Source organism: Balaenoptera musculus, chromosome 15, assembly GCF_009873245.2.
Source record: "Balaenoptera musculus isolate JJ_BM4_2016_0621 chromosome 15, mBalMus1.pri.v3, whole genome shotgun sequence".
NCBI lineage: Eukaryota > Metazoa > Chordata > Mammalia > Artiodactyla > Balaenopteridae > Balaenoptera > Balaenoptera musculus.
In genome coordinates, this window is record NC_045799.1 from 28,890,830 (window position 1) to 28,918,120 (window position 27,291).

General features: G+C 38.8%; 1 protein-coding gene and 1 non-coding gene across 2 annotated transcripts; both read right to left on the bottom strand.

The window, feature by feature from the left end:
- Positions 1-4,378: 4,378 nt before the first annotated feature.
- Positions 4,379-4,481, bottom strand: LOC118882152. The gene has a single exon (XR_005016703.1). It is a non-coding gene; the product is annotated as a U6 spliceosomal RNA (small nuclear RNA).
- Positions 4,482-7,235: 2,754 nt separating this feature from the next.
- LOC118881593 (signal-regulatory protein beta-1-like) lies at positions 7,236-10,688 on the bottom strand. The gene is made up of 2 exons (XM_036826725.1): positions 10,616-10,688; positions 7,236-7,708 (listed from the first exon to the last, which is right to left on the bottom strand). The coding sequence occupies exons 1-2, from the start codon at positions 10,686-10,688 to the stop codon at positions 7,236-7,238; spliced, it is 546 nt and encodes a 181-aa protein (XP_036682620.1).
- Positions 10,689-27,291: the final 16,603 nt, after the last annotated feature.

Sequence of the window (27,291 nt, forward strand, 5' to 3'; positions counted from 1 at the left end):
GCCTCTCACTATCGCGGCCTCTCTTGTTGCGGAGCACAAATTCCAGACGCGCAGGCTCAGTAACTGCGGCTCACGGGCCTAGTTGCTCCGTGGCATGTGGGATCTTCCCAGACCAGGGCTCGAATCCGTGTCCCCTGCATCGGCAGGCAGACTCTCAACCACTGCGCCACCAGGGAAGCCCCCCAGTGCAGTTTTAATTTGCATTTCTTTTTATATAAGAGCAGTTGAACATAATTTTATATGTTTAAGAGACATTCATATTTCATTTTCTATAAATTATCTTTTTATATTTCTTGCCCATAATTCTGGAAGTTGCTTGCCTTTTTCTCCTAACATTTTAGAATTTCTATATGCATATTAGGAGTGATTCTTTGTCAATATTATAAGTTGCAAAATATTGTACACACACATGTCCATATACAAGTTTCTTTTTATACAATGTGATCAAATTATCATGTTTTTCTCTCTTTAATTCTGCAGTTTGAATTTTTGTTGGGAAGATTTTCCCCACTTCTAGGTTATAAAAGTATTCACACATGTTTTCTTCTAGTACTTGCACAGTTTGATCTTTTTTTCATTTAAATTGCTGATCCATGTGGAATTTACTTGGGTGTATTGTGGGACAAACTGTATACATCTGAATTTTTTATTCTGTTCCATGTGTTTGCCTACTAATGCTCCAAGTTATCCAGCACCATTGTTGAAAAGGCTCTTTCTTCACCAAATTGCCTTCAGATATATATTTTTAAGGAAATCAATTGGTGATATGCATGAGTTTATTTGTGGAATCTCTATTCTCTTCCATTGATCTACTTGTCTATCTTGATGCCAATACTATAGTGTATGATTGTTCTAGCTTTATAGTAATTCTATGCTCATGAGGGATATTGCTCTATAGATTTCTTTATCTGGTTTTAGTATCAGAATAATGCTGACCTTAAAGATTAATTAGGAAGCATTACTTCCTCCTCAATTGTTAGTACTTCTTCCTTAAATGTTTGTAGAATTCCTCAGTGAAGTCATCTGGGTCTAGACTTCTGTTGGCGGGAGGCTTTTAAAACTACAAATTCAAGTTTTAAAATAAATATAGGGATAATCAGGGTGTTTATTTATTCTTGAGTGAGATTGGTAGTATGTGTCTTTTCAAAGAATTTGTTCATTTCATCAAAGTTGTTGAGTTTATTGGTATAAATTTTTTAATATATCTGTGGAGTCTGTAAGATGTCACCTCTCTCAATCTTCATATTGGTAATTTGTGTCCTCTCTCTTTTTTTCTAATTGTCTGTGTGGTTGGGAGTTTATCAATTTTACTGATATTCTCAAAGAAGCAGGTTTTGGTTTTATTGATTTTATCTGTTGTTCTCCATTTTCTATTTCTGATTTCTGCTCTGTTCTGTATTATTTCTTTTCTTCTGCTTACTTTGGGTTTCACTTATTCACTTCTTCTAGTGTTTAAAGTCACTTATTCACTTCTATCCTAATACAGGCATTTTAGTGCTATAGCATTTCCCCTAAGTACCATCATGGATGCACCCTGCAAATTACGTATGTTGTGCTTTCATGTTCATTTAATTTAAAATACTTTCTAATATTCCTTTTGATTTCTTCTTTGAGGACATTTTATTCAGAATTGTGTCATTTAGTGTCCAAATGTTTGGAAAATTTCCAGACATTTTTGTTCTTATTAATTTAATTCCCTTGTGGTTAGAGAACATATTTTGTACGATATGACTTATGTTAAATACACTGAGTCTCAATTCATTATCCAGAATATGATGTATCTAAGTAAATCTTCCTTTGCACTAAAAAAGAATATGTGGAGGAGACCTTCAAGATGGCAGAGGAGTAAGGCTTGGAGATCATCTTCCTCCCCACAAATACATCAGAAATACATCTACATGTGGAACAACTCCTACAGAACACCTACTGAATCCTGGCAGAAGACCTCAGATTTCCCAAAAGGCAAGAAACTGCCCAAGTACCTGGGTAGGGCAAAAGAAAAAAGAAAAAACCAAGACAAAAGAATAGGGACAGGACCTACACCTCTGGGAGGGAGCTGTGAAGGAGGAAAAGTTTCCACACACTAGGAAGCCCCTTCACTGGCAGAGATGGGGAGTGGTGGGAGGCAGCTTCAGAACCATGGAGGAGAGCGCAGCAACAGGGGTGCAGAGGGCAAAGCAGAGAGATTCCCGCACAGAGGATCAGTGCTGACCAACACTCACCAGCCCGAGATGTTTGTCTGCTCACCTGCCAGGGTGGGTGAGGCATGGGAGCTGAGGCTTGGGCTTCGGAGGTCAGATCCCAGGGAGAGCACTGGGGTTGGCTGCGTGAACACAGCCTGAAGGGGGCTAGTGCACCATAGCTAGCCGGGAGGGAGTCCAGGAAAAAGTATGGAACCTTTTTGCAGCAGCCTCAGGCGCGCCGTGTGTTCTCCCGGGGAAGTTGTCCCTGCATCACGGGACCATGGCAGTGGCGGACTGCACAGGCTCCTGGGAGGGGAGGTGTGGATAGTGACCTGTGCTTACACGCAGGCTTCTTGGTGGCTGCAGCAGCAGCCTTAGCGTATCATGCCCGTCTCTGGTGTCCGCGCTGAGAGCCGCGGTTCGCGCCCATCTCTGGAGCTCTTTTAGGCGGTGCTCTGAATCCCCTCTCCTCATGCAGCCTGAAACAGTGGTGTCTTGGCTCTCTTTTTTTTTTTTTTTTAACCAACCTTAGCCACTGGGGCTAAACACTTACTGTGTTTGGGGTGTCCTTTTTGCAGGCTGCAGGTTCGTAATTCCCGTTGTTTTTGTTGTCTGTCCCCAGTGACTAAGGTTGGTTCAGTGGGTTGTGTAGGCTTCCTGGTGGAGGGGACTAGTGCCTGTGTTCTGGATGATGAGGTGGATCTTGTCTTTCTGGTGGGCAGGACTGCATCCGGTGGTGTGTTTTGGGGTGTCTGTGACCGTATTATGATTTTAGGCAGCCTCTCTGCTAGTGGATGGGGTTGTGTTCCTGTCTTGCTACTTGTTTGGCATAGGGTGTCCAGCACTGTAGCTTGCTGGTTGTTGAGTGGAGCTGGGTCTTAGCGTTGAGATGGAGATCTCTGGCAGAGCTTTCGCCGTTTGATATTACGTGGAGCTGGGAGGTCTCTGGTGGACCAATGTCCTGAATTAGGCTCTCCCATCTCAGAGGCACAGGCCTGACACCCAGCCGGAGCACCAAGACCCTGTCAGCCACACGGCTTTTGGAAAGTTTGAGGTCTTCTGCCATCGTTCAGTAGGTGTTCTGTAGGAGTTGTTCCACATGTAGATGTATTTCTGATGTATTTGTGGGGAGGAAGGTGATCTCCACGTCTTACTCCTCCGCCAACTTGAAGGTCTCCCAACCATTGACTTTTAACATTATTATTTATCTGACTAGGTTTAAATATACCATCCTGCTGTATGTCTCATCTCTCCTTTTTTCCTTTGTACCTCATTTTCTGCCTTTTTTGGATATGATTTATTTTTTCTCTTTTGTTTATAGCTTTTACTGTTTGTAGTGTTATTTTATACACTTTTAAAATATATTTTATACATTTTTGTTTTTTATACATTTTTTTGAGTGATGTGTATGATTAACTCATCATTGGCTACCTTCAAGTGATAAGATACCACTTCACATACAATATAAAAACCTTCCTATAGTATATTTCTATTTATTTTCTCTTGGCTTTTGTGCTGTCTTTGTCATACATTTTGCTTTTACATTATAGCCTTAAATATATTGTTATTATGTTTTCTTTGAATGGTGGATTATGTTTTAACAAATTTAAATAATAAAATATTTTTTACATTTCTCACATTGTTACCGTTTCTCATGTTCTAAAATCTTTTGTGTAGATCCGGATTTCCATCCAGTTTAATTTTACTTGTGCTTGAAGACCTTTTAAAAAATATTTCTTTGTCTGTTTTAGTGGGAAGCAGCAGCATAGCACAGAGAGATCAGCTCGGTGCTTTGTGATGACCTAGAGGTGTAGGATAGGGAGGGTGGGAGGGAGGCTCAAGAGGGAGTGGATTTGGGGATATATGTATGCATATGGCTGATTCGCTTTGTTGTACAACAGAAACTAACACAGTATTGTGAAACAATTATACTCCAATAAAGATCTATAAAAAAAATCAATCTCTATTCTATAAAAGTAAAACAAAATATTTCTTGTAGTGCAAGTCTTTTGGTGATAAATTCTAAAAGTCTTTATTTTAACCTCAATTTTAAATGTGGTAATATGAACATAGAATGAAGTGTATCATCTCAATAATTTTTAAGTGTACAGTTTAATGGCATTAAGTACTTTCAAATTGTTGTGGAACCATAGCCACCATCCATTTCCAGGACTCCTTTCGTCTAATAAAACTGAAAAAAAATAGAGTGCTTCACAAATTTGCGTGTCATCCTTCCATGGGAACCATGCTGATCTTCTCTGTATAGTTCCGTTTTTAGTATATATGCTGCTGAATCAAGGAATTTATTTTTGAAAGATATTTTTGCTGGACAAAAAATTCTGGGTTGACTTTCTAATGATTCTTTCCTTTAAAAAATACTTTAAAGATGTTTCTCCACTATCTTCTGGCTTCTATCCTTTCTAAGAGAAATCCACTCTCACATTTATTTTTTTTCCTTTGTAGCTAATGTTTCCTTTCCCTCTGGCTACTTTTAACATCTTTTCTTTATTATAAATTTTATGCAATTTGCTTATGATGCACCTTGGTTTAGTTTTCTTCATATTTTTTGTGCTTGGGGTTACTGAGCTTTTTGGAAACATAGGTTCATAATTTTCATCATATCTGGAATATATGTGACCATTATTTCTTTAAATATTCTTCCTGTCCCTTTCTTCTTTTGGAGTCTTGTATATATAGATATTAGATATTATAGTTTTCATCTCTAAAAGTGAAATATTGTTCTGTAAAAATATTTTCCATGCCTCTGCTTCACATAATCAATCTTTTCTGTAGCTACTTTATTGCATGCCAGACATTGAGAATTTTACTTTTTTGGGTGTTGAATAGTTCACATTATAATAAATATACTTCAGCTTATTTGGGGACATGAGAAAGTGTCTGATCTTTTCATGTATTATATTTAAGATTTCTGATGCAAGGCTACAGCATTATTAAGTCTAGGGTTGAATTTTTTCCTCTATTCTGGAAGAAATTTTATGTGTACTCTACCAGATACCCATGAATTTTGAGTTTTTTCACTCATGTTGGTGGTGACAGGCACTTGGCTGTTATGTCAGCTCCAGGGATTTTTTCCCCAGAGGCCATGTAATACACTCATGTACATATAGGTTCTCGTGTACACACACTTTTCATTACTCTGCTGAATGCACAAGATCCTTGGAGTTCTCTCTGTTTGTATCTCTCTCATCTTTGGTGCTCTACTCTGAAAACTTTAGGCCCATTGCCCTCCTTGGACTTCTAGCTCCTTCTTATCAAATCTGGGAGACATCCAAGCTCCATCTGGTTTCTCTTTTCCTGAATGGTGGGCTGGAAACTTTCTCAGAGAGTAAGATGGAAGCAATTTTGGTTCTAACCTAATTTGTTTCTATTTGTCAAGGATCACTGTCCTTTGTTGCCTGATGTCCAGTGTCTTGTCAACAACAATTTCATGTAGTTTTCCAGGTTTTAGTGGGAGAGTAAATCAAGTCCTTGTTAATATTTTGGTAGAATTTGCCCTAGAATTTAATTTAGTTTAAATTTGCTATTGTATATATGTTCATCTTTTCTATGATCCCAACTGCTTTTTTGTATATATGAAGATTATTGATTTCTGTTTGTTGTTTTTGTAACTTTCTAATGTACTGAATTATGTTACTGTTTGCAATAGCTTAATGTTTTCCAGATACCATATCATCTACAAAGAGATGTAGTTTTCCCATTTCTTTTATAATTCTTATGCTTTTTGTTGCTTTCTTCTTTCTAAATCATTGTCTAATACTTCAACATGATGGTAAATAGTATTAAAAATTGTGGGCATGAATTTGAAGACTATTTAAATATTATAGCAATTCTATCTTCTTGAGATGCCCCTCTTAAAGCCATCGGTCCTCCTGTTCTAGAATGACACAGTGGGCATTCCTATTCCTCTTGCACAACTGTTATTTTGGGAATTCCAATTCCTTATTCCTAGTTCCATTCTTACCTTTTCTTTAACTCCCATTTTGGTGAAGCAAAAATGGTGCATGAAATATAGTTCTTGTTGATCTTGAAAACTTGACAGATGGGCTGGGTATAGAAGTTTAAGTTGGACATCATTTCTTGCAAGAATTTTGGATGCACTACTCCTCGTCCTCCATTTTCTAATGTTGCCTTTAGACAGCTCGTGCTGATTTCATACAAATGTTCAAATAAACTGACTTTTAATTTTCAATTCTTGAACATCATATGACCCCTTTTCCCCCAAAGACTGCTTACCATTCTCTTTGTTTCCACGGCCCTAAGGTGCTATGTTTTTAAAGATTAAAAAATTCTGTTGATGTCTGTTTCTATGGTTAAGTTATGGTGTAACTATGGGGTAAGTTATCATGTTCATTTCTTACAGGGAAAACATTATAACTATTAATTCATCAATTCAAACAGGGCTGAAATAATTGCTTTGCTTCTCAGTCTTCCCATTAATGGATGCTGTTTACAGTCTTGCAGGCTTTGTGTTCAGCCATGAATCTATCAGCCAGGACCACACCCAAGAATATATAGATTTACAGAAATCAAGGTCAATTTAAATGCGGTTTTATAATTTTCTGCCTCAATAATTCTATCATTCTTTGTTTCTGTGAATCTATGGTTCTAAGCTGTTAAGATTACATTTTCATGTCTAATTGGTTTAATATGTGAATACTGACAATGTATACAAATATAATAATTGTTATGTTATAGGCACTCTTCTAAGTATTTTACATTTATAAACTCATTTAATTTGTAATCTTCACAACAAATCAACAACATGAGCACCTTTATTATCCCTGTCTTACAGAAAAGGAAACTGAGACACAGAGAATTTAAGAAACTCAAAAGTTACACATCTTGCAGTGGCAGAGTTAGAAGTTGAACCAGGTCATTTGGACTAGGAGTTTGTACGTTTACCTACTCTGCTTTCAGCCTATGTTGTAGGCCCTTGGAAGCTGGCAGATTCTAAAGGATTAGGAGTCTATTGAAATATGACTCTGTGGGTTATATTTCACTCTGCACTTTCACTGTGATTTCTCACTATCCCTATCTTCTATCCTCAATCTTGACATAAGAGCTAACAATGGGAGACCTTGGGCTGGGGCCTGGGGATTGTGACTGTCTTAGAACAGAGGGCTGGATTTTCAGGGGTATGGACTTACCACACACAAACACCCAAGTACCTTGTCCAGACTTAAACTCCACATCATCAGGGCTTCCTCTCTGGAATTTCACACAGTAGTACATACCAGCGTCTGCTGGGGTGATGTTATTGATGTGGATGGAAAAGTCCCTGTTGTTTCTCCATGTAGTATCTGAAATATTTGTTACTTGGGGGAAGTGGCCTCCTTTGTGGTTGTAGGTTAACTCCTGGCCTGGCCCTTTTCCTCTGAACCACTTCACAGGACCCACGGAGAACAGAGAGGTCATGATGCAGCGCAGAGTGGCTGAATCTTTCAGTGTGACCAACACTAACTTCTCTGGCTGAATCACCTGCAGCTCCTCCTCACCTCCTACTCCTGGAAGGAAACACAAGTCAGCTCCAAGTCCCCTGCCATTGTTCAGCTGGGGCTGAACTGGTGTTCAGTTTCCTGGGTTCAGATTGAAGTTGAAATCCCACTAGTTCTTTCTTTCCACCATATATTAACTTTGGGGATGGACAGATTGCTGGAATGGGTGCTGAGAGGGTCACAGAGACAAGACAAGGCAGACAAGCAGCCCTTGCAAAAGCCACAGGCAGAGAAGTAATGGGAAAACAAGCAAATCTATGAGTAGCTGTTTAACAACCCTAGTAAATGATGAAATTTACATTTAATCCAAAGTCAAATGCTGGAGTCCATGGCAGAATAGCTGCAAAAGTTAAAAAAAAAATGAATGCAGGTCTCAGCATATTCAGTATTTCAGACTGCATAAATATGGAATAGTTGTTACCAAGATACATGTGTCAATGAAACAGAAGAGAGAGCCCAGAATTGAACCCAAGGAAATATGTGGAATTACTACACCATAAAGGTGACATTTTGTATCTGTGGCAGAAAGCTATCTGGAAGAAAAAAAATCCTTAAAAAGTGGCTGCATTCAGGGAGTGAGTGGGAATGGAAACATTTATTGTTTTCTTGTACATTTCTTCCTTGGTTGGATTATTTGACGACAAGCCTGTAATGTAATAAAAATAAAATGAAATGAAACATTCCTCCCTCTGTAAGGAAAAACAGACACAATTTTTACATTATTAGCATAGCCAAAAAATGAGGGATGTTCTCAAATCGCAGTGTTGCTGAAGGAGTGGCTGAGCAGGCACTCCCACGTTCACACAACCTTAATAGAAGGCCATGTGGCATCATAGTCCTGACTCTGTGATATGTATACATCGATGAATCCATTGTTTAACAAGCAGAGGGGAAAGACTTAAACCTCTTCTGGTCACAAATATTCAAAATGTCCCCATATCCACTGCTGCTCCTGTGTCATATTGTTGAGATAATGTATTACTAACTTAGAGACACCCATATTTTATCAGGAAATTCTATATTTCAAAAGCCTTCGAAGTGCACTCATAACCTTTGACCTAGCAATTCCTCTTCTAGGGACTTATTCAAATGAAACAATCAGCCAAGGGTGAATACATTTTGTAAAGGAATGCCATTAATAGTATATTTACAATACAGAAAAGTTTAATGTGAGACACTTGTCCAAGAACAGGGAGTTAGTTAACTAAGTGAAGGTACACCCATACAATGGAAATCCTATAGCTGTTAGAAATAGTGATGTATAATAAAGCATATATTGGGGATGTATTGATGATGATGTAGACACATAGATCAACATGGAAAAGATATCTACTTATTATTAGTGAATGAACAAATAAAAATTCCACATTTAGTACTATCCCATTTTTGTTAAAAATTCAATTTAGACGGGAGAAGCAGAGTGAAGAGATTAAAGCAAAGGCTTGTGAATCCATTTGATGTGGGTTTCATGCCTCCTCTATCATTTGCTTGATGTTTGATCTTGAGAAAATTACTTATACTATGAGTTTCTATTTCCTTATCTAAGAAACATATACATTAAGAAAATAAAGCATCTTTTGTGCTTTTGTTGTGAGTCTGAAACTAAAAAAAAATTGAGATATGTTCGAACTGCGCCTGAGGGTCCTCCTTCTGCTGTCCTGGAGTCCAAAGGGAGAACCCTGGCCTGGACACCAGGCTGATGTGGGCTCAAGGTCCAGATCCAGCCCTGACAAGCCTGGAGAGTGTGAGAAAGCCACTTCCTTCCTCTGTTTCGGTTTCCTCTTCCTATGACGCATGATGGATCAGTTCTCCTTTTCATGTCTGCTGTGAGTTTTAAATGAAGACACAGTCTTGTCAAGGACACAGACTGAGTGCTATGATGGCCAAAATCACTGGGACCTTTTTTATGTCTTCATATCTGCATTCAATAAACCCCAGAGGTTATAACAACCAGAGCATCCATAGAAGCTTTTGTGTGCCACACATCACTCTAAACACTTAAATATATTATATTAACTAAGTTATTTAATTTTCACCACAGCCATATTAGTAAGGCTTTATTGTTTATCCCCGTTTCACACATAAGAGAAGAATAGAGAAGTTTAGTAACTTGTAAAAAATCAAACAGTCTATAAGTGATGAAATGGATTTGAATCCTGGCAGATTGGTTTCAAGAAATATTTATGCCTTTAACTACCTTACTACATGACCTCTGAACTGAGATGGGAAGAGGAAGGGTGCCTCACCTGTCTGCCTGGGTCTGGGTCAGCTCTGGGGAGAAGGGAGTGGACAGGAAGGAGAAACTACAATGTCAAGAATATAATGGTAGGATGCTGAGATTCTGGGAGGCTTAATAGTCTAAAAAGCACCATTTACCAATTTTTAAAATTGTTCTACATTGTGTGTGTAATATGTGGGATCTATCTATCTGTCGTCTATCTATCTATCTATATTTATCTATCTCCCTCTTAGTTAAGGCAGCCCTGACTTCTAGGTTCTATGGTCTTCAGCAGGATGGAAGAGTCAGATGCCACACATTCACCTCCTCTCTCAGGATGGTACCTATTTCTGCAGGTAAACCCACAGAGGGTGATGGATCCTTCACCAGGTGCTAGGGATGTGGGGGTTGAGGAGCGTCCAGGAATGCCTGTCACTGAGAAATGCCAGGGTGGGCTAAATGCTGTCTGGACATGAACTGGAGAGGAAAGGACTTCTGTAAGTAATAATTCCGGGGGAATTCATTTAGGATATTCTTGTTGTAAAAGAGAACATTTAGATAAATATCTTAAAGAGGAAGAGACAGCAAAGAAAGAGGCCCTGGAACAGAGATCCATCCACTGCCAGTGGGGAAATGGTACCACTGCCACACTCAGGTGAGCATCCCTGCACAGTGGTACCTGAGGCCGTGGCACTCACCTATAAGTCCCAGTAGCAGAGCCAGCAGCAAGGATGGCAGAGGCAGGAGGGACCAGGAAGCAGGGGTGGGCATCTTGGTGGCTCCTGGAGCCTGCTTTGTCAGAATATTGTCCTGGAGAGGCTTGGGACTCTTCTCTGTGGTGGGAAGTGAAACCTTGCCTCCCTGACATAAGAGGAAGTGACTATCATGGGAGGAAAAGGCTGTGGGATATTGAGAGTTCCTGCTTCTAGATTGTGAAACAGGAATCAGACACAAGTTAAGAAATTACTGCTATAAGGACCCCAAGATGCTTTGAGAGGCCCTGGCAGACTCTCTTAGTGCCTAGGCTGTGACCCCAGGAACCCACATTCCATCTCAAGGGTGTTGGTGGCCATTCCTCATCCAGGAGCCTCAGGGACAAATTTTGCCATATGGAGCGTCTGTTCAGTCTTCTGTAACAGTCCAACAAGTGGGCTTAGTGAACTGCACAGCTGTTCAAGGGGAGAGCTCCTGGGATGGGGCCTCAGGGGAGTGGGGCCCTGTTCTCCCCCCTCCAGAGGTGTCAGTGGTAAAAATGAACCATGTCTGATGGGTGCCCCTGACTTAGAGAGTGCATGGCAGGGGACGTGGCTTTGGGCGAGCAAGGAGTTACATACGTGGAGGTGAAGGATAGCTGCTGTTTTAGAGGATGAAGGAGGCCTGTGGGAGGTGAGGAGGAGCCTTAGCGTGTTCATCTGCAAGGAGAACAACACAACCAGATCACAGCCAGGAGGAGCAGGGGTGCCCCTTTTGTCTGATCTGGTCTGGGGCCAGCTCTGGGGCAGAAGGGAAGAAGGGAGTGGGATGAGCAGGGGAAACTCCCATATCAGGAATGTGCCTCTTCTTTTCTTCTGAGCAGCAAGAGCCAGCACAAAAGACTGTATCCAGTCCTCTCATCCATGAGCTACTCCCTTCTATGGGCCCCGTGCCAGACACTGCCTTCTGTGATTCAGTTTCCCCTCGGCTCCCAACACTTGCCTCCATCCTGCAGCAGACTGTATGATGGTGATGAGAAGTGCAGAACCAAAGAGGAAGTTAGAGACCAAATTAGATTGTTCTGTCACATGACAAGTTCTTTCTTAGCTTGAGATCTTATTATTTTAGCTTTTTTTTTTTTTTGGCCTTTTTTTTTTGGCTTTTTTTTTTTCCTGACTGAGATTCCCTGTGGAGCCCTTGACAAGGAACTGGCTAGAGTGTTCCATTCATTTAGCACTCATCATTCCAACCCACTCCCTCTTTTCAATGGTGAGAGATTGTATTTTCCAGAACTGACTGTAGATATATCCCACTTGCTGCCATGCTATGAGGATGCCCAAACTAGTACACACACAGAGACTGCATGAAAAGGACACATGTAGGAATTCTAGCTGAAAGCCCAGTTAAGGTGCCAGCACAGCCAGTAGCCAAGTTGTTTTTTGGGTTTTTTTTAAATTGAAGCATCGTTGATTTACCATATCGTGATAGTTTTAGGTGTACAGCACAGTGATTCAGTATTTCTGCAGATTACATTTCATTATAAGTTACTATAAGATAATGGGTATAATTCCCTGAGTTATACAGTATATTCTTGTTAGTTATCTATTTTTTTTTTTTTAATTTATCTTTGTTGAACAGCAATTTGGTTGTTATATGTCTGTGCATGCTTTTCTTTTTTTTTTTTAATTAATTAATTAATTTATTTATTTTTGGCTGTGTTGGGTCTTCATTTCTGTGCGAGGGCTTTCTCCAGTTGCGGTGAGCGGGGGCCACTCTTCATTGCGGTGCGCAGGCCTCTCACCGCCGCGGCCTCTCGTTGTGGAGCACAGGCTCCAGATGCGCAGGCTCAGTAGTTGTGGCTCACGGGCCCAGCCGCTCCGCGGCATGTGGGATCTTCCCAGACCAGGTCTCGAACCCATGTTCCCTGCATTGGCAGGCAGACTCTCAACCACTGCGCCACCGGGGGAGCCCTATTTTATATATATATATAGTAGCTTGTAGCTGTTAATCCCATATGCCTAATTTGTCCCTCCCCTTTCCCTCTACCCTTTGGTAACCACAAGTTTGTTTTCTATGTTTGTGAGTCTGTCTCTGTTTTGCATATACATTCTTTTGTATTATTTTTTAGATTCCACATTTAAATGATATCATATAGTATTTGTCTTTCTCTGTCTGACTTATTTCGCTAAGCATAATATTCTCTAGGTCCATCCATGTTGCTGCAAATGGCAGTATTTCATTTTTTTTATGGCTGAGTAATATTCCACTCTGTGTATGTATGTGATATATATATATCTATATATATATCTATATATAGATATATATATATCTCACATCTTCTTATTCCAGTCATCTGAGTACTTGGGTGACTTCCATGTCTTGGCTGTCGTAAGTATGCTGCTATGAATATTGGGGTGTGTGTTTTTTTTTGAACTAGTATAGTATTTACATTTTTTCTGGATATATACCCAGGAGTGGAATTGCTGGATCATACGGTAGTTCTATTTTTAGGTTTTTGAGGAACCTCCATATTGTTTTGCACAGTGGCTACACCAATTGACATTCCCACCAACAGTGTAAAAGGCTTTCCTTTTCTCCACATCCTTACCAAAATTTGTTATTTATAGACTTTTTGATGATAGCAATTATGACAGGTGTGAGGTGATACCTCACTGTGGTTTTGATTTGTATTTCTCTAATAATCAGTGATGTTGAGCATCTTTTCATGTGCCTATTAGCCATCTGTATGTCTTCTTTGGAAAAATATCTATTCAAGTCTTCTGCCCAGTTTTTGATAGGATTGTTTTTTTAAATTTTTGTACAATTTTAAAGGTTACTTTGCATTAACTGTTATTATAAAATAACAACTGTAAATTGTGTTGTGTAATTTACGACATCCTTGAGACTATCTTTTTTTTTTTTTTAACCAAACTTTTTTTTTTTTTTTGGCTGCACCGTGTGGCCTATGGGATCTTAGTTCCCCAACCAGGGATCGAACCCGTGCCCCCTACATTGGGAGTGTGGAGTCTTAACCCCTGTACCACCAAGGAAGTCCCGCCAAACTTTTTTTAAAGTCCAAATAGTAAATATGATAGGCCTGAGTCCATACTCAGTTGTAGTTACTTAACTCTGCCCTAGTAGTACAAAAGCAGCCATAGACAACACATAAATGAATGGACATGGCGTTGTGCCTATAAAATTTTATTTATGAAAAACAGGCACCCAGCTTTGATGTTTTTGTTTAATTTCCAAATGTTTGTAGAGTTTTCTGTTATCTTGCTGCTATTGATTTTTAGCTTAGTATCATTAGGATCAGAGAATATACTATGTATGATTTTATTTAAGTTTGTTAAGGTTTATTTTGTGACCTAAGATATGATATGTCTCTCTTGGTTTCATGAGAGACATGGAAAGAATGTGTATTCTGCTTTTGTTAGAGTGTTCTATAAATGTGCATTAGTTTCAGTTGGTTGAAGGTTGCTTTCTGATTTAGTTCTCTTACATCAACTGAGTGTTCTACAATTCAATTCAATTCTGACACTAACTGCTTGGTGTTAGAGAAGTCCTTACAGGCTAAGGGGCTCAGTTCCACAAGACTGCCCCTGCTTCAGACTCTAACCTGAAGTATACCCTCTAGTCCTGGGTATCCTCAAGCCACTCATACTTTGCCTGGCTGGCCATGAATTTGGAGTTTCCCACAGGTTCAATAATTTGCTAGAACAACTCACAGAACTCATGAAAGTGCTGTACTTATGATTACCATTTTATTATAAAGGATAACAGTGAACAGCCAGATGAACTCTTTACAAGTCTGTAAGGAGTCCAAGCACAAGAACTTCTATCCTTGTGGAATCAGGGATTCCACCACCCTCTCAGTACATCAATATTTTAACCAACCAGGAAGCTCCCTGAGCCTTGTTGTTCAGAGTTTTTAATATCAAGATTTCTTTAAATAGACATGTGTGATGAAATCATTGGCCATGTAATTGAGCTCACATTTCCAGCCCCACTATCCCTGGAGGTTGGAGATTAGAAGGTTAGGCTGAAAGTTCAAACCCTCTAATCACATGTTTGGTGTTTCTGGTGACCAGCCCCCATCTGAACTGATCTAGGAGCCCAGCCAAGAGTCACTTCATCAGCATAACAGACATTCCTGTCACTCAGGAAATGCCAAGCTCTGTCAGGAGCTGGAGATAAAGATTTAGAGACCAAATACAAAGACCCAATATATTTTTTATTATACCATAGTAGTGTTGTTCAGTTCTGTATTCTTGCTGATATTTTTGTTTACTTATTTCTTTGAGACAGGAGTGATGAAGTCTCCAATTATAATTATGGATTTGTCTGTTTCTCCTTTCAGCTTGTTAATTTTGCTTTCATGTATTTTGATGCTCTTTTTTTAGATGCATACACATTTATAGTTTCTTTGTAAATTGGCACTCTGTGATTATATGATGTCCCTCTTTATTTCTGGGAATTTTGTTTGTTCTGAAGTCTAAATTATCTGTTATTAATACAAACAGTCCTGACTTAACAATGGTTCAACTTACAATTTTTCAACTTTACACTGGTGTGAAAGTGATATGGATTGAGTAGAAGCCGATCATGAGGGATACAGTTAGAACCATTCTGTTGTAACACATATCCATTCTGTTTTTCACTTTCACTAAAGCATTCAATAAATTACATGAAATATTCAACACTTCAGGTAAAATACATTATTTTGCCCAACTATAGGTTAATGTAAGTGTTCTGAGCACATTTAAGGTAGGCTAGGTTAAGCTATGATGTTTGGTACATTAGGTGTTTATTTATTTATTTAATAAATAGGTTTTTTCTATTTTTTTTTATACAGCAGGTCCTTATTAGTCATCAATTTTATACACATCAGTGTATACATATCAATCCCAATCGCCCAATTCATCACACCACCCCCAACCCCCCGCAACTTTCCCTCCTTGGTGTCCATACGTTTGTTCTCTACATCTGTATCTCAGTATCTGTCCTGCAAATAGGTTCATCTGTACCATTTTTCTAGGTTCCACATATATGCCTTAATATACGATATTTGTTCTTCTCTTTCTGACTTACTTCACTCTGTATGACAGTCTCTAGATCCATCCACGTCTCAACAAATGACCCAATTTCGCTCCTTTTTATGGCTGAGTAATATTCTATTGTATATATGTACCACATCTTCTTTATCCATTCGTCTGTCAATGGGCATTTTGGTTGCTTCCATGACCTGGCTACTGTAAATACTGCTGCAATGAACATTGGGGTGCATGTGTCTTTTTTTTTTTTTTAAACATCTTTATTGAAGTATAATTGCGTTACAATAGTGTGTTAGCTTCTGCTTTATAACAAAGTGAATCAGTTATACATATACAATATGTTCCCATTTCTCTTCCCTCTTGCATCTCCCTCCCTCCCACCCTCCCCATCCCACCCCTCTAGGTGGTCACAAAGCACCGAGCTGATCTCCCTGTGCTATGCGGCTGCTTCCCACTAGCTATCTATTTTACATTTGGTAGTGTATATATGTCCATGACACTCTCTTACCCTGTCACATCTCACCCCACCCCCTCCCCATATCCTCAAGTCCATTCTCTAGTAGGTCTGTGTCTTTATTCCCGTCTTGCCACTAGGTTCTTCATGGCCTTTTTTTTTTTTTTTCCTTAGATTCCGTATATATGTGTTAGCATACTGTATTTGTTTTTCTCTTTCTGACTTACTTCACTCTGTATGACAGACTCTAACTCCATCCACCTCATTACAAATACCTCCATTTCATTTCTTTTTATGGCTGAGTAATATTCCATTGTATATATGTGCCACATGTTCTTTATCCATTCATCCGATGATGGACACTTAGGTTGCTTCCAGGTCCTGGCTATTGTAAATAGAGCTGCAATGAACATTGTGGTACATGACACTTTTTGACCTATGGTTTTCTCAGGGTATATGCCCAGTAGTGGGGTTGCTGGGTCGTATGATAGTTCTATTTTTAGCTTTTTAAGGAACCTCCATACTGTTCTCCATAGTGGCTGTATCAATTTACATTCCCACCAACAGTGCAAGAGTGTTCCCTTTCCTCCACACCCTCTCCAGCATTTATCGTTTCTAGATTTTTTGATGATGGCCATTCTGACCGGTGTGAGATGATATCTCATTGTAGTTTTGATTTGCATTTCTCTAATGATTAATGATGTTGAGCATTCTTTCATGTGTCTGTAGGCCATCTGTATATCTTCTTTGGAGAAATGTCTATTTAGGTCTTCTGCCCATTTTTGGATTGGGTTGTTCGTTTTTTTGTTATTGAGCTGCATGAGCTGCTTGTAAATCTTGGAGATTAATCCTTTGTCAGTTGCTTCACTTGCAAATATTTTCTCCCATTCTGATGGTTGTCTTTTGGTCTTGTTTATGGTTTCCTTTGCTGTGCAAAAGCTTTTAAGTTTCATTAGGTCCCATTTGTTTATTTGTGTTCTTATTTCCATTTCTCTGGGAGCTGGGTCAAAAAGAATCTTGCTGTGATGTATGTCATAGAGTGTTCTGCCTATGTTTTCCTCTAAGAGTTTGATAGTTTCTGGCCTTACACTTAGGTCTTTAATCCATTTTGAGTTTATTTTTGTGCATGGTGTCAGGGAGTGTTCTAATTTCATACTTTTACATGTACCTGTCCAATTTTCCCAGCACCACATATTGAAGAGGCTGTCTTTTCTCCACTGTATATGCTTGCCTCCTTTATCAAAGATAAGGTGACCATATGTGTGTGGGTTTATCTCTGGGCTTTCTATCCTGTTCCATTGATCTATATTTCTGTTTTTGTGCCAGTACCAAACTGTCTTGATTACTGAAGCTTTGTAGTATAGTCTGAAGTCAGGGAGCCTGATTCCCCCAGCTCCATTTTTCGTTCTCAAGATTGCTTTAGCTATTCGGGGTCTTTTGTGTTTCCATACAAATTGTGAAATTTTTTGTTCTAGTTCTGTGAGAAATGCCATTGGTAGTTTGATAGGGATTGCATTGAATCTGTAGATTGCTTTGGGTAGTAGAGTCATTTTCACAATGTTGATTCTTCCAATCCAAGAACATGGTATATCTCTCCATCTATTTGTATCATCTTTAATTTCTTTCATCAGTGTCTTATAATTTTCTGCATACAGGTCTTTTGTCTCCTTAGGTAGGTTTATTCCTAGATATTTTATTCTTTTTGTTGTAATGGTAAACGGGAGTGTTTTCTTAATTTCACTTTCAGATTTTTCGTCATTAGTGTATAGAAATGCAAGAGATTTCTGTGCATTAATTTTGTATCCTGCTACTTTACCAAATTCATTGATTAGCTCTAGGAGTTTTCTGGTAGCATCTTTAGGATTCTCTATGTATAGTATCATGTCATCTGCAAACAGTGACAGCTTTACTTCTTCTTTTACGATTTGGATTCCTTTTATTTCTTTTTCTTCTCTGATTGCTGTGGCTAACACTTCCAAAACAATGTTGAATAATAGTGGTGAGAGTGGGCAACCTTGTCTTGCTCCTGATCTTAGTGGAAATGGTTTCAGTTTTTCACCATTGAGGAAGATATTGGCTGTGGGTTTGTCATATATGGCCTTTATTATGTTGAGGTAAGTTGCCTCGATGCCTACTTTCTGGAGGGTTTTTATCATAAATGGGTGTTGAATTTTGTCGAAAGCTTTCTCTGCATCTTTTGAGATGATCATATGGTTTTTCTCCTTCAATTTGTTAATATGGTGTATCACATTGATTGATTTGCATATATTGAAGAATCCTTGCATTCCTGGAATAAACCCCACTTGATCATGGTGTATGATCCTTTTAATGAATTGTGGTTTTCTCTGGGTATATGCCCAGTAGTGGATTGCCTGATCATATGCTAATTCTATTTTTAGTTTTTTAAGGAACCTCCGTACTGTTCTCCATAGTGGCTGTATCAATTTACATTCCCACCAACAGTGCAAGAGGGTTCCATTTTCTCCACACCCTCTCCAGCATTTGTTGCTTGTAGATTTTCTGATGAAGCCCATTCTAACTTGTGTGAGGTGATACCTCATTGTAGTTTTGATTTGCATTTCTCTAATAATTAGTGATGTTGAGCAGATTTTCATGTGCTTCTTGGCCATCTGTATGTCTTCTTTGGAGAAATGTCTATTTAGGTCTTCTGCCCATTTTTGGGTTGGGTTGTTTGTTCTTTTAATATTGAGCTGCATGAGCTGTTTATATATTTTGAAGATTAATCCTTTGTCCATTGATTCACTTGCAAATATTTTCTCCCATTCTGAGGGTTGTCTTTTTGTCTTGTTTATGGTTTCCTTTGCTGTGCAAAAGCTTTGAAGTTTCATTAGGTCCCATTTGTTTATTTGTGTTTTTATTTCCATTACTCTAGGAGGTGGATCAAAAAAGATCTTGCTGTGATTTATGCCAAAGAGTGTTCTTCTTATGTTTTCCTCTAAGAGTTTTATAGTGTCTGGTCTTACATTTAGGTCTGTAATCAATTTTGAGTTTATTTTTGTGTATGGTGTTAGGGAGTGTTCTAATTTCATTCTTTTACATGTAGCTGTCCAGTTTTCCCAGCACCACTTATTGAAGAGACTGTCTTTTCACCATTTTATATCCTTGCCTCCTTTGTCATAGATTAGTTGACCATAGGTGCGTGGGTTTACCTCTGGGCTTTCTATCTTGTTCCATTGATCAATGTTTCTGTTTTTGTGCCAGTACCATATTGTCTTGATTACTGTAGCTTTGTAGTATAGTCTGAAGTCAGGGAGCCTGATTCCTGCAGCTCCACTTTTTTCCCTCAAGACTGCTTTGGCTATTCGGGGTCTTTTGTGTCTCCATACAAATTTTAAGATTTTTTGTTCTAGTTCTGTAAAAAATGCCATTGGTAATTTGCTTAGGATTGTATTGAATCTGTAGATTGCTTTGGGTAGTATTGTCATTTTCACAATATTGATTCTTCCAATTTAAGAACATGGTATATCTCTCCATCTGTTGGTATCATCTTTAATTTCTTTCATCAGTGTCTTATACTTTTCTGCATACAGGTCTTTTGTCTCCCTATGTAGGTTTATTCCTATGTATTTTTTTCTTTTTGTTGCAATGGTAAATGGGAGTGTTTCCTTAATTTCCCTTTCAGATTTTTCATCATTAGTGTATAGGAATGCAAGAGATTTCTGTGCATTAATTTTGTATCCTGCAACTTTACCAAATTCATTGATTAACTCTAGTAGTTTTCTGGTGGCATCTTTAGGATTCTCTATGTATAGTATCATGTCATCTGCAATCAGTGACAGTTTTACTTCCTCTTTTCCAATTTGTATTCCTTTTATTTCTTTTTCTTCTCTGATTGCTGTGGCTAGGACTTCCAAAACTATGTTGAATAATAGCGGTGAGAGTGGACATCCTTGTCTTGTTCCTGATCTTAGAGGAAATGCTTTCAGTTTTTCACCATTGAGAATGATGTTTGCTGTGGGTTTGTCGTTTATGGCCTTTATTATGTTGAGATAGGTTCCCTCTATGCCCACTTTCTGGAGAGTTTTTATCATAAATGGGTGTTGAATTTTGTTAAAAGCTTTTTCTGCATCTATTGAGATGATCATATGGTCTTTATTCTTCAATTTGTTAATATGGTGTATCACATTGATTGATTTGTGTACATTGAAGAATCCTTGCATCCCTGGGATAATCCCATTTGATCATGGTGTATGATCCTTTTACTGTGTTGTTGGATTCTATTTGCTAGTGTTTTTTGAGGATTTTTGCATCTATATTCATCAGTGATATTGGTCTGTAATTTTCTTTTTTTGTAGTATCTTTGTCTGGTTTTGGTATCAGGGTGATGGTGGCCTCATAGAATGAGTTTGGGAGTGATCCTTCCTCTGCAATTTTTTGGAAGGTTTGAGAAGGATGGGTGTTTGCTCTTCTCTAAATGTTTGATAGAATACACCTGTGAGGCCATCTGGTCCTGGGCTTTTGTTTGTTGGAAGATTTTTAATCACAGTTTCAATTTCAGTGCTTGTGATTGGTCTGTTCATATTTTCTTTTTGTTCCTGGTTCAGTCTTGGAAGGCTCTACCTTTCTAAGAATTTGTTCATTTCTTCCAGGTTGTCCATTTTGTTGGCATAGAGTTGCTTGTAGTAGTCTCTTAGGATGCTTTGTATTTCTTCAGTGTCTGTTGTCATTTGTCTCTAGGTATTTTTTGATTTCTTCTGTGATTTCTTCAGTGATCTCTTGGTATTTAGTAACGTAGTGTTTAGCCTCCACGTGTTTGTGTTTTTTACATTTTTTCCCCTGTAATTCATTTCTAATCTCATAGTGTTGTGGTCAGAAAACATACTTTATATGATTTCAATTTTCCTAAATTTACTGAGGCTTTATTTGTGACCCAAGATGTGATCTATCCTGGAGAATCTTCCGTGCACACTTGAGAAGAAATTGTAATCTGCTGTTTTTGGTGGAATGTCCTATAAATATCAATTATATCTATCTAGTCTATTGTGTCATTTAAAGCTTCTGTTTCCTTATTTATTTTCATTTTGGATGATCTGTCCATTGGTGTAAGTGAGGCGTTAAAGTTCCCCACTATTGTTGTGTTACTGTCGATTTCCTCTTTTAGAGCTGTTAGCAGTTGCCTTATGTATTGAGGTGCTCCTTTGTTGGGTGCATATATATTTATAATTGTTATATCGTCGTCTTGGATTGATCCCTTGATCATCATGTAGTGTGCTTCCTTGTCTCTTGTAACATTCTTTATTTTAAAGTCTATTTTATCTGATATGAGTATTGCTACTCCAGCTTTCTTTTGATTTCCATTTGCATGGAATATCTTTTTCCATCCCTTCACTTTCAGTCTGTATGTGTCCCTAGGTCTGAAGTGGGTCTCTTGTAGACAACATATATATGGGTCTTGTTTTTGTATCCATTCAGCAAGCCTGTGTCTTTTGGTTGGAGCATTTAATCCATTCACGTTTAAGGTAATTATTGATATGTATGTTCCTATGACCATTTTCTTAATTGTTTTGGGTTTGTCTTTGTAGGTCCTTTTCTTCTCTTGTGTTTCCCACTTGTAGAGCTGGTTTGGTTTTGCTGAATTCTCGTAGCTTTTGCTTGTCTGTAAAGCTTTTGATTTCTCCACCGAATCTGAATGAGATCCTTGCCGGGTAGAGTAATCTTGGTTGTAGGTTCTTCCCTTTCATCACTTTAAGTATATCGTGCCACTCCCTTCTGGCTTGTAGTGTTTCTGCTGAGAAATCAGCTGTTAACCTTATGGGAGTTCCCTTGTATGTTATTTGTCATTTTTCCCTTGCTGCTTTCAATAATTTTTCTTTGTCTTTAACTTTTCCAATTTGATTACTATGTGTCTCGGCATGTTTCTCCTTGGGTTTATCCTGTATGGGACTCACTGCAGTTGCTGGACTTGGGTGGCTCTTTCCTTTCCCATGTTAGGGAAGTTTTCGACTATAATCTCTTCAAATATTTTCTCTGGTCCTTTCTCTCTCTCTTCTCCTTCTGGGACCCCTATAATGCGAATGTTGTTGCGTTTAATGTTGTCCCAGAGGTCTCTTAGGCTGTCTTCATTTCTTTTCATTCTTTTTTCTTTATTCTGTTCCACAGCAGTGAATCCCACCATTCTGTCTTCCAGGTCACTTATCCGTCTTCTGCTTCAGTTATTCTGCTATTGATTCCTTCTAGTGTAGTTTTCATTTCAGTTATTGCATTGTTCATCTCTGTTTGTTCTTTAATTCTTCTAGGTCTTTGTTAAGCATTTCTTGCATCTTCTTGATCTTTGCCTCCATTGTTTTTCTGAGGTCCTGGATCATCTTCACTATCATTATTCTGAATTGTTTTTCTGGAAGGTTGCCTATCTCCACTTCATTTAGTTGTTTTTCTGGGGTTTTATCTTGTTCCTTTATCTGGTACATAGCCCTCTGCCTTTTCATCTTGTTTATCTTTCTGTGAATGTGGTTTTTGTTCCACAGGCTGTAGGATTGTAGTTCTTCTTGCTTCTCCCTTCAGCCTATCTTATATCCAGTAGTTTGTACCTCTCAATCCCCTACCCTTATGTTTGTACCTCCCAAGCCTCTCTTACACTCAGCATTGGTAAATGTTTTTTTTCTTTTTAATATTCAACTGTATGAGCTCTTTTTATATTTTGGATATTAACCCCTTGTCTGTCACATCCTTTGGAAATATATCCTCCCATCCCTTATGTTGTCTTTTCGTGTTGTCAGTGGTTTCCTTTGCTGTGTAAAAGCTTTTAAGTTTAATTAGGTCCCATTTGTTTATTTTTGCTTTTATTTCTTTTGCTTTAGGAGACTGATCCGAGAATATACTGCTATGATTTATGTCAAAGAGTGTTCTGCCTATGTTCTCTTCTAGGAGTTTCATGGTTTCAGGTCTTACATTTTGGTCTTTAAGCCATTTTGAGTGTATTTTTTTACATGGTGTGAGGGAATGTTCTAATCTCATTGTTTTAAATGTGGCTGTCCAGTTTTCCCAGCACCACTTGTTGAAGAGATTGTCTTTTCTCCATTGTATTTTCTTGCCTCCTTTGTCATAGATTAATAGACCATAGGTGCGTTGGTTTGTTTCTGGGCTCTCTATTCTGTTCTATTGATCTATGTGTGTGTTTCCCTGCCAATATCATGTTCCTTTGATTATTGCCACTTTGTAGTATAGTTTGAAGTGGAAGGGTTATACCTCCATCTTTGTTTGTTTATTTGTTTTCCTCAGGATTGCTTTGGCAATTCAGAGTGTTTTGTGTTTCTATATAAATTTTAAAATTATGTGTTCTATTCTGTGAAAAATGTCCCAGGAAATTTGATAGGGATTGCATTAAATCTGTACAGTAAGTCCCCTACATACAAACGAGTTCTGTTCCAAGAGTGTGTTTGTAAGTCCAATTTGTTAGTAAGTCCAACAAAGTTAGCCCAGCTACCTAACTAACACAATCGGCTATACATATAGTACTCTACTGTAATAGGTTTATAATATTTTTCACACAAATAATACATAAAAAACAAACACAAAAAATAAAGAAAACAATTTTAATCTTACAGTACAATATCTTGAAAATTACAGTAGTACAGTACAACAGCTGGCACACGGGAGCACGTTTGCATCTTTGAAAGTTCTCAACTTGAAAGTTTGTATGTAGGGGACTTACTGTAGATTGCTTTGAGCATTTTTGTCATTTTAATAATTAATTCTTCCAATTCAAGAGCATGGGACATCTTTCCATTTCTTTGAATCAACTTCAATTCTCTTCATCAATGTTTTACAGTTTTTAGAGTATAGGTGTTCCACCTCCTTGGTTAAGTTTATTCCTATGTATTTTTTGGATGCATTTTAAATGGGATTTATTTTTTGTTTATGTTCTCTTTCTGATATTTCATTATTAGTGAGTAGAAATAACAGATTTCTGTTTATTAATCTTGCATCCTACAACATTTCTGAATTCATTTACTAGTTCTAATAGTTTTGAGGTGGAGACTTTAGAGCTACCTATATAGATTATCATCTCATCTGCAAATAGTGACAGTTTTACCTCCTCCCTTCCAATTTAGATACATTTTATTTCTTTTTCTTATCTGATTGCTGTGGCTAGGACTTCTTATTTATGTTAAAAAGAAGTGGTGAGAGTGGCCACCTTGCCTTGTTCCTGATTTTAAAGGAAAGTTTTTCACACTTTCACCATTAGGTATTATGTTGGCTGTTGGTTTGTCATAAATGGCCTTTATTATGTTGAGATATATTCCCTCTATACCCAGTTTGATAAGAGTTTTTATCATGAATGGATGTTGAATTTTGTCAAATGCTTTTTCTGTGTCTGTTGAGATGATAATGCTATTTTTGTCTTTCCTTTGGTTAATGTGGTGTATCACATTGATTGATTAGCATATCTTGAACCATCCTTGTGACCTTGCAATGAATCCAACTTATTCATGGTGTATGATAATTATTATTTATTGTTGCATTCATTTTGCTAATATTTTGTTGAGGATTTTTGTAGCTATATTCATCAATGATATTGGCCTGTAATTTTCTATTTTATAGTGTCTTTGTCTGGTTTTGGTGTCAGGGTAATGGTGGTTTCATAGAATGGATTTGGGAGTGTTGCCTTCTCTTCAGTTTTTTGGAATAGTTTGAGAAGGATAGGTGTAAGTGCTTCTTTGTACGTTTGGTAGAATTCCCCTGTGAAGCTGTTCAGTCCTGAACTTTTGTTTGCTGGGAGTTTTTTAAAATTACAGATTCAATTTCACTTCCAGTGCTTGGTCTGTTCAAATTGTCTGTTTCTTCTTGAGTCAGTCTTGGCAGGTTGTATGTTTCTAGAAATTTATCCATTTCTTCTAGGTTGTCAATTTGTTGGCATATAACTGTTTACAGTATTCTCATGATTTTTTGTATCTTTTTGGTATTTGTTGTTATTTCTCCTGTTACATTTCTTATTATTTGGTCCTCTTGCTTTTCTTCTTGGTGAGTCTGGCTAAATATTTATCAATTTTTTTAATCTTTTCAAAAAAACCAGCTGCTCTTGGTTTCACCAGTCTTCTTTATTGTTTTTCAATTAAGGGTAGTTCTTCTGCCTTTTCATTTTACATAACCTTCTCTGTCTCTGTGAATTTAGATGAAACAGTTATCTATTGTGATCTTGAAGGGTTTTTTATGTGGATATGTTCCTATGTAGACTGTGTGTGCCCACTATCTTTGGTGTGAGGGCTGGATTTTTAAAAAATTTTATTTATTTATTTATTTATTTATTTATTTATTTATTTATTTATTTGGCTGCATTGGGTCTTCATTGCTGCACGCGGGCTTTTCTCTAGTTGCAGTGAGCGGGGGCTGCTCTTTGTTGCAGTGCAAAGGTTTCTCTTGTTGCAGAGCATGGGGTCTAAGTGTGTGGGCTTCAGTAGTTGCAGTGCATGGGCTCAGTAGTTGTGGCTCATGGGCTCTAGAGTGCAGGCTCAGTAGTTGTGGTGCACTGGCTTAATTGCTCCATGGCATGTGGGATCTTCCCGGACCAGGGGTCAAACCCATGTCCCCTGCATTGGCAGGTGGATTCTTAACCACTGTACCACCAGGGACGTCCTTGAGGGCTGGATTTGATGTGGATATCAGCCACGTCTTTCCTTAGAGTGTGCTTGCCACTATCACCTTGATAGTAGGTGTGGCTGCTGTTGGAGGAGCTAGAGCTGGCACCAAGTGAGGCAGCACTTCTTCTCAGCTCAGTGACAGTCACCACCCTGTCAGGGGCAGGGGTTTGTTCCCAAGTTTCTGGAGCGGAAGTCCTGAGGGTCAGGCTGGCTCTGTTCCATTTAGGTGTGTGTTTTTCCTCCTCCTTGCACTGGTGCCTTTCCCCAAAGGAGTGGAGTACTGAAGTAAGTGGGGCTCATTTATTTTTAAGTAAGAGATTTGACATGCTGCCTGTTTAGACATCTACAGCACTACTCAGATATAATCTAAGTCTTTTCTCCTGTTGTGGTCATCCCAAATCTAGTGCAAGTGTGTGGCATGGAGTGGGTGGAGACTGTAGCATTGCGGTTGCAAGAATTTAAGCAGCTGCACTGCTGTCTGAAGTATGGGCTGCTTCGATGGACCACTGCCCGATCTGGAACATTTTCCGGCCCCCTGGGTTACCTCTGCGTCCTTAGATTGAGTCTTTCCCCAGGTCCTGGCTGCCCTAGATCCAATGCCAGGCTGTGGTGTGGAGTAAGAAGGGCCAGGGTGTTCACTCAGCCTGGATTGGGGAGTGCTGAAAGGCAACATCTGCTAGGGTAGACCTCTCTTAGCCCTGTCTGGCAGCAAGCCAGCACCTGTGCACTCCTCACAAGTGGAGTCTAGGCTTCTCCAGCCTTTCTGTCTGTCCCAGCCATTCTCCAAGCAGCCAAAGGGATTTGTCTTCTCCATGTAGGACCCCAGGATCCCTATCTGTAGCTTGACCTGCTCACTCCCCAGAGTGAGTCTCCACCCATGTGATCTGCCTTTTCCTTAGTCCCCTCCCAGGGGCATAGGTCCCAACCTGATGCTTTTCTTCCCGTTCTACCCAATTATGTGGGAATATTTCTTACAGTCTTGGTTGTATAGGAGTTCTGCCAGTTTCCAGTTAGTTTTCTGGGGGAATTATTCCACATGTTGATTCATTTTTGATGTGTTTCTTGGGGGAGGTGAGTTCCATGTCCTCTTACTCTGCTATATTGAGCGCCCTCCCTTCACATTCTCTCAGTTGTTACACATATAAATGAACAAGGTTCCAGATGATTCCAGCCCCTAGAAGTTTTTACCCCTAGCTGAGGCTTCCCAGGTGAGGCCCCAGACAACATACAGCAGACACAAGCCATTCTTGTGTTTTGTCTGAATTTCTCAACCACAGTATCATTGACCATCCTGAAATGGTTGTTTATTTCCCCTATGTTTTGGGGTGTTTTATGCAGGAATAGTAACTAGCACACCATCCTTGATGATATTGCTCCCCATCCCCACTCATTAAACTTTAACTCCTTCACTGTATTTGGTATTCCTTGCTGGCAAGGACCATTGAAAATGTCATTAGGAGACAGGCTATGGGGTCAAGGGAACTTGGTTGGAATTATAGGGCCACCTGGTGTGTGCATGACAGTGGGCAAGTCATCATCAACATGCCTACATCCTATTGTCTAGTTGGCATCTG

What these genes read in the sequence shown, in the direction of transcription:
- LOC118881593 (XM_036826725.1), bottom strand. Translation starts at nt 10,688, where the DNA reads ATGCCCACCCCTGCTTCCTGGTCCCTCCTGCCTCTGCCATCCTTGCTG. An exon ending in TCTGCTACTGGGACTTATAG is followed by an intron (nt 7,709 to 10,615) that starts GTGAGTGCCACG and finishes GTTTCCTTCCAG; the next exon opens with GAGTAGGAGGTGAGGAGGAG.